General features: G+C 66.5%; 1 protein-coding gene across 1 annotated transcript; it reads left to right on the forward strand.

Annotated features, from left to right (window-relative positions):
* Positions 1-236: 236 nt before the first annotated feature.
* Positions 237-5,633, forward strand: DDX56 (DEAD-box helicase 56). Its single transcript, XM_017831812.1, has 14 exons — positions 237-333; positions 698-859; positions 1,143-1,303; positions 1,396-1,566; positions 2,115-2,205; positions 2,433-2,677; positions 3,397-3,510; positions 3,918-4,088; positions 4,168-4,262; positions 4,337-4,410; positions 4,579-4,668; positions 4,769-4,874; positions 5,013-5,110; positions 5,518-5,633. The coding sequence occupies exons 1-14, from the start codon at positions 271-273 to the stop codon at positions 5,596-5,598; spliced, it is 1,722 nt and encodes a 573-aa protein (XP_017687301.1). The 5' UTR covers positions 237-270; the 3' UTR covers positions 5,599-5,633.
* Positions 5,634-7,463: the final 1,830 nt, after the last annotated feature.

Raw genomic sequence — 7,463 nt, forward strand, 5'->3', positions numbered from 1 at the left:
TCCTGGTGCTTTTTTGGACTGAGGAGGGAATCTGGTGCTGCAGGAAGCCAGGGTGGGGGTTCAGCCATCCAGCTACCTTTCTACAGTGCGTTTTCCCCCTCCCGGGGAATGAATCCCCCCAAAAAAGACCCCTGGGACAGGGGGGGACGAGGTTTCAGGGGCGCCTCCAGCCTCGAGCATTCCTCCACCGCCAGGGGGCGCTGCGGCACCTGCCTCCTCGGCGGCGCTCTGTGCACACAACCGGAAGTGTCTGTGGGCGGGGCGGCCAAGATGGCGGCGGACACGGCGGCGTCGGGCTTCGAGCACATGGGGCTGGACCCGCGGCTGCTGAGGGTGGGGGGCACGGAGGGGGAAACAGGGGCCTTCGGGACACGGGGAGGGGGCTCGGCCCCACGGGAGGGGTCCACGGGGAGCGAGGAGACGCCTTGAGGGGGCTGAGAGGGTTTTGGAGTCCCTGGGGACCCCACCATGGGGAGAGGGTGTCTTGGGGGGGCACTGGGGACCCCGGGTTTGGGGGGGATGTCTGTAGGACAGAGTGGGACAGTGAGGACCCCCGTTTTGAGGAGGGGGTGTCTGTGGGCCCTGGGGGGCACTGGTGACCCCACCGTGGGGAGGGCGTATCTGGGGGGGGGTTCTGTGTCCCCCACCATGGGCAGGGGCTGTCCTAGTCCCTGTGGTGACCCCGGTGCCCCCCCAGGCTGTGGCAGAGCTGGGCTGGGCAACTCCCACGGCCATCCAGGCCCAGGCCATCCCCCTGGCATTGGAGGGCAGGGACCTGCTGGCACGGGCCAGGACGGGCTCCGGGAAAACAGGAGCCTACGGGCTGCCCCTGCTGCACAAACTGCTCAGCATCAAAGAGGTGAGGGCATGGGGGGCACGGGGGATGGGGGGGTATTGGGCATCCTGGCAGTGGGGTCATGGGGGCACCTTGGGGTGTTGGGTGGTGGGGGGCACCATGGGGCATCCAGGACATGGTGGGCTCTGTGGGGCACAGGGGTGTCCTTGGGGTCCCTGTCCCCCCCGGTGTCAGTGCTGGTGCCCACAGGCTGTGTGGGCACTGGTGCCCTCGGGGAGTGCAGAGCCAGGCTCCATGGCACATGGGGGGATCCCTGTGTCCCCCAGTGACAGCCCCTGTCCCCCAGGCGTCCCCAGCGCTGCCCCAGGCCGTCCGTGCCCTGGTGCTGGTGCCCTCGGCAGAGCTGGGCCGGCAGGTCGGGCACACCCTGCGCCAGCTCTCGGCCTTCTGTGCCCGCCGGCTGCGTGTGGTGGACCTGTGCTCACAGAGCGACCCTGCTGCCCAGAGGTGAGGGACCCCCTGTGTGCCTCCCTCTGCCCCCTGACCCTCCCTGTGCCCCCTGAGCCCCTCAGCCCTCCCTTACCTCGTGTGTGTGCCAGGCCCGTGCTGATGGAGCAGCCTGATGTCGTGGTGGGCACCCCGGGGCGGGTCCTGGCCCACCTGGGCGGGCACAGCCTGAGCCTGCGGCACTCGCTGGAGCTGCTGGTGCTGGATGAGGCCGATCTGCTGCTGTCCTTTGGGTTTGGGGATGACATCAAGGCCCTCCTCTGGTGAGGGGGCACAGGGGGGTGTGGGGGACATGGACAGGGCACACGGGGGTGGGGAAGGGGGTACTGGGACCACTGCTGGGGGTGGAGGGCATGGAGGGCAGTGCCAGGGGTTTGGGGGCACTGAGGGTTTGGGGGGCACTGGTGGGGTAGAGGGCCACAGGGAGCACTGATGGGGGCGTGGGGGGCAGGGGATGGGAGCATGAGGGGGCTCTGCTGGGGGCACTACCAGGGCTGGGGGAGGCAGCAGGGCTGGAAGGGGTGGAAGGCACAGCCAGGGGGTTGGGAGACACTGTTGGGGGTGGAGGTTGGGGGGGGGCACAGCCCAGGAGTTTGGGGGGCACTGAAAGTTATGGGGGCACCACCTTGGGTTTGGAGGGCACTGCTGGGGTTTGGGGGACATTGTTAAAGCAGGGAGACTTGGGGGCACAGCGAGTTTGGGGGGCATTGCCAGGGCTGGGGGGTACAGGGGGGCTCAAGGGGGGCAGCAGAGCATCACCAGGCCTGGTGCCAGGGGGCCTGGGGGGCACTGAGCCCCCTGTTCCCCTCAGCCACCTGCCCAAGATCTACCAGGCCCTGCTGGTGTCGGCCACGTTCAACCCCGAGCTGGAGGCGCTGCAGGAGCTTGTGCTGCACAACCCTGTGAGGAATGAGGGGCTGGGAGGGGTTTGGGGCATCCAGGGGGAGGTTTGGGGGCTCTGAGGGAGGTTTGCGGGATCCAAGGAGGATCCAGAGCGGGCACAAAGATGGGAAAACACTGGGATTTGGGAACACCACCCCCCAGGAGCAGATTTAGAAGACACAAGGAGCCCAGAGGACCCTGTGGGTGCCACAGCCCCCCCGTTTTTCCCCGTTCTCCCCCGTCCCAGGTGCTGGTGCTGCCCCCGGAGCCGCGGCTGCCGGGCCATTCCCAGCTGCAGCAGTTCCAGGTGCGCTGTGGGACGGAGGAGGACAAGTTCCTGGTGCTCGTGGCGCTGCTGCAGCTGCGGCTGCTGCGGGGCCGGGCCCTGCTCTTCGTGGGCAGCCTGGCCAGGGCCTTCCGCCTCAAGCTCTTCCTCGAGCAGTTCGGCATCCCCGCCTGCACCCTCAACTCTGAGCTGCCCGCGGCCTCCCGGTATGCCAGGGGCGCTGGGGGGGCCCTGGGGTGTCCCTGGGGTCACAGGGGTGTCTCTGGGGTCACAGGGATGTCTCTGAGGTGGTGACAGGGGTGTCTGTGAAGGGTCTCAGTTTGGGATCCCCACCTGCACCCTCAGCTCTGAGCTGCACATGCTGTCCCCGTATTCCAGAGGGCGGGAAGGGGGCCTGGGTGGGGTGGGGTGTTCCTGGGACGGTGGGAAAGAGGGTGAAGGGGATAATGGGGTGCTCAGGGATGTTCACGAAGGAGATCAGTTTGGGATTCCCACTTGCTCCTGGTATTCCCAAGGGGATGGTGGGTGCCTGGATGGGGTGGGGTGTCCTTGAGGTGGGAAAGAGGGTAAAGAGGAGAACGGGGTGCTCACGGGGTCCTCGAAGGGCTCGGGGAGTGATGGGGCACCCAGAGAACACCTTGGCATGCCCCCTGAGCCCCTGGGGGGTCTCCCTGGGGACAAAGGGGGTGTCTCAGGTGAGTTGTGGAGTGCCAGGGGAAGTGCCGGGGGGGATAAGGACACCATGGGGGTCCCTGGGAGCTGGGTGGTCACGGGGGGGTTCCTGGGGACAAGGGAGTGTCCCTCGGGTGCCAGAGGAAAAGGTGGATTGAGGACACCCCGTGAGGAAGGACAGGAGTCCCTGGGGGTACCCAGGGGGTGTCACACGAAGGAGGGTGGGCACACTGAGGGTCTCCTCTGTCCCCAGGTGCCACGTCATCGCCCAGTTCAACCGTGGCCTCTACGACTTCATCGTGGCCACCGACGAGGAGGGGCCTGTGGAGACCCCCCAGCGCCAAGCACGGAAAGGGGGGACCCCGGGGTGAGCACGGGGGTTGGGGGATGTCACCAGGGACCCATTGGTGCCACCAGTGTCCTGTGGGTGGCACCAGTAACGAGGGGGTGACACCAGGGACCTGGGAGTGCAACCAGTGCCCTGAAGATGCCACCAGGGAGCCACTGGTGCCACCAGTATCACATGGGTGACACCAGTGTCCTGTGGGCATCACCAGGGACCTGGGTGGACACCAGTGTCCTGTTCCTGTGCAAATGTGTCCCCCTTGGGGGGCTCAGGGTGTCCCTGTGACTGTGGCCTCACCGTGCCCAGGGTGTCCTTGTGCCCACGGGATCCCCTTTTCCAGCCTCCCTGTCCCCATATCCCAGAGGCCCACTTGCTCTGGGTGTCCCTCCTGAGCCCCCCCAACCCCTGGTGTCCCTGTGTCCCCCCAGGAAGGGGAAGGGGAAGGCCAAAGACAAGGGGAAGGCCAAGGACAAGGGGAAGGCCAAGGCCCAGGACCCCGAGTATGGGGTTGCGCGGGGCATCGACTTCCAGAACGTCTCGGCCGTCATCAACTTCGACGTCCCCCCCACAGTCGAGTCCTACATCCACCGCGTGGGCAGGTCTGTGTGGGCACTGGGGGGACCCCAGGGGTGCCAGGCTGGCCGTGGTCCCACCCTGTGTCCCCCCTGCACCCCCCAGGACAGCCCGTGGTGACAACCCTGGCACAGCACTGACCCTGGCGCTGCCTGAGGAGCACGAGGGGCTCACCCGCATCGAGGACGCGCTGGCAGGAGGTTTGGGGGTCCCTGTGCCACCTGGGGGGCTGGGGGACACTGGGGGACTGGGGTGATCCTCTGTGTCCCCTCAGAGAATGGGCAGTCCATGCTCCAGCCCTACAAGTTCTGCATGGAGGAGATCGAGTCGCTGCGCTACCGCTGCCGGGTACGGGGGGCACCGGCGGGGCTGGGGGGGACAGGGGGCTGCTGGTGGCACTGACGAGGTCCTGGCGACACCAGGGGGGTGTTGGTGGTACCAGGGGGGGTCCTGGTGACTCGGAGGGGGTGCCAGCGTGGGAGTGGCACCCTCTGACCCCACTGTGCCCCCCCAAAGGATGCCATGCGCTCGGTGACCAAGCAGGCGGTGAAGGAGGCGCGGCTGCGCGAGATCAGGGACGAGCTGCTCAACTCCGAGAAGCTCAAGGTGACCCCGGGGGGCTCGGGGAGGGGGTTTGGGGGTCCCTGGGGGGGCACAGGGGATCCCTGGGCGGTGCCAACTTCCCCCCCCCGTTGTCCACGGCCAGGCCTATTTCGAGGACAACCCCCGGGACCTGCACGTGCTGCGCCACGACAAGCCCCTGCACCCGGCCATCGTGAAACCTCACCTGAGGAACGTGCCAGACTACCTGGGTACGGGGGAACGGGCAAAAACGGGGCACAACAGGGGCATGGGGGGAGAAACGGGCAAAAATGGGGGGGGTTGGGGGGAAAATGGGGCAGAAGGGGGTGATTTGGGGGGCAGGACTAACCCCCAGTGCCCCCCCTCAGTGCCCCCCAGCCTCCGGGGCATTGCCAGGCCTGGCCCCAGGAAACGAAAGGGTCCCCGAGTGCTCCGAGGGCCCAGTGCCCACAGGGGGAAACCTGCTGTGAGTGACCCCCAAACCCCCTCCCTGAGACCCCCAAATCCTCCCCACATCCTCTCCCTGAGACCCCAAACGTCCCCAAACACCCCTAAATCCCCTGCACAGACCCCCAAATCCCCCTCAGTCCCCAGAATTCCCCCTGAAGCCCAAATTACCCCGTAGACCCCCAAATCCTTCCCTGCAAAGCCAAAACACCCCCAAATCACCTCCACTCCCCTAAATCTCCCCTGAGCCCCCAACACCCCCAAATCCCCCCTTGCTCCCTGAAATCCCCCCAAATCTCCCCGCTGCACCCTCAAATGCCTCCCCACTCCCTCAGCTCCCTCCCCTGAACCCCAAAATGCCCCCAAACACCCCCAAATATCCGCCCTGAGCCCCCTGCAGATCCCCTCCCTGCTCTTCTTTTCCAGCCCCGTGGCACTGGGAACCCTCTGCAGAGCTTCAAGTTCTCCCGACGTGGTGCCAAGGGCCGGGCTGTGCCCACCCCCTGACCCCCCCGTGCCCCTCCGGGGGCCTGGGGGCTGTTGTGTGCCCAATAAAGGTGCCAGGGGGCTGGTTTTGGGGTGTTGTGTGTGTGGGTGTGGTGCCCGCCCTGCGTGACGTGACGGGGACAGGGCTGGGCTGGTGATGCAGGTGTGGGACCCGGGCAAAGGTGCCAGAGCGGGACCACCCCTCTTATCACCGCCCAGGGCCATAAAGGGGGGGGCAGGGACACCCTGGGGGGTGGCACCGATGGGTTCAGGGGCTCAGAGCCCCTCAGGCACCCCAAGGGAACGCTGTGGCGGGATGGCACCGGGCTGGGGTGGCCCAGCCCTGCCCGTCAGTGCCCGCCCAGACAGTTATCGTGACCCAGACACTTATCAGGGTTCCAGGCACTTTATCAGGGTTCCAGGACCTTATCGGAGTCCAAGGCTCTGGACCCTTCCCTGGCACTGGGCACAGGGCACTGGGATGTCACACCCCTGCCCACAGGGATGGCACTGGGATGGCACTGGGATGGCACCCACCAAACCACTGGGATGGCACCTACCTCTTCCCCAGGATGGCACTGGGATGTCACCCACCCACCCCCCGGGATGGAACTGGGGTGTCACACACCTGTCCACGGGGATGGCACCAGCATGGCACCCACCTGTTGATCAGGATAGCACTGGGATGTCACCCACCCACCCCCCGGGATGGTGCTGAAATGTCACCCACCCACCCCCTGGCATGACACCAGAGTGTCACCCACCTGCCCCGGGATGGCACCAGAGTGTCACCCACCTGCCCCGGGATGGCACCGGCACCAGCACATCCCTGGCCACAGAGTGGGGAGCACAGGGGGGTTTCCCTGCAGGACACACCTGTGGCAACCCCCTGGCACTGCCACAACACCCAGGGGTGACCCCACACTGTCCCTCCCTCCCCCCACTCCCGTGTGCCCCTGCAGCGCTCCCGAATCCCCCGGTTTGTGCCCCAGTGGCCCATTTCTGTGCCCAGGTCCCCTGTTGTGCCGGTTCAGGTTTCCCAGGAAGCGACTCCGGCCCCGCCCCGGGATCAATCGATCGATCTTCGTTAATGATCCCCCGGGTTAATGATCCCCCATTTACAGCCCTGACCGGGGCTGATTGGCCTTGTGGCTATCAGACCAGCAGGGCCCTGCCAAGGCAGTGCCTGCCCCGGGGGTGCCACCCACATAAAAGGGGCTGGGCGGTGTCGGGGACACCCCTCTGCCACCATGGCGGGGTCCCTGGCGCTACCCAGCGCCCTCCTGGCAGCACTGCTGGCACTGGTAGGAGCTGGGGTGGCACTGGGGGGACACGGGCACTCTGAGGGGGAGGGGTGGGGTTTGGGGGACTGGGGATAGCAGAGTAGGGGGACACTGGTGTGGCGCCCATTGGGTGACACTTGGGGGGCTGGGGGTGGCAGAGTGGGGGGGTGATGGTACAATGCCCATTGGGTGCCTGTTGGGTGCCCCTTGGGGGGCTGAGGGTGGCAGAGCCAGGGAACCCCATTCTGGTACCCATTTGGTGACATTTAGAGGGGCTGGGCGTGGCAGAGTAGGGGGACACTGGCGTGGTGCCCATTGGGTGAAGTTTGGAGGGTCTTGGGGTGGCAGAGCTGGGAGGACACTGGTGTGGCACCCACTGGGTGCCTGTTGGGTGACAATGGTGGGGCTGAGGGTGGCAGAGCAGGGGAGAAACCATTGTGGTACCCTTTGGGTAGTGATTTGAGGGCCTAGCAGTGACAGACTGGGGGACACACCTCTGCAGTGCCCACCAGATGCCCACTGGGTACCATTTGGATGCTGACAGTGCCATCCCCCTCCCCAAACCCCTTCCCGCCTCCCCCTCCACCCCCCCAGGCCTCCCCA

Source organism: Lepidothrix coronata, unplaced genomic scaffold (assembly GCF_001604755.1).
Source record: "Lepidothrix coronata isolate B3197 unplaced genomic scaffold, Lepidothrix_coronata-1.0 Scaffold197, whole genome shotgun sequence".
NCBI lineage: Eukaryota > Metazoa > Chordata > Aves > Passeriformes > Pipridae > Lepidothrix > Lepidothrix coronata.

What these genes read in the sequence shown, in the direction of transcription:
- DDX56 (XM_017831812.1), top strand. Translation starts at nt 271, where the DNA reads ATGGCGGCGGACACGGCGGCGTCGGGCTTCGAGCACATGGGGCTGGAC. An exon ending in TGGACCCGCGGCTGCTGAGG is followed by an intron (nt 334 to 697) that starts GTGGGGGGCACG and finishes GTGCCCCCCCAG; the next exon opens with GCTGTGGCAGAGCTGGGCTG. An exon ending in TACATCCACCGCGTGGGCAG is followed by an intron (nt 4,089 to 4,167) that starts GTCTGTGTGGGC and finishes TGCACCCCCCAG; the next exon opens with GACAGCCCGTGGTGACAACC.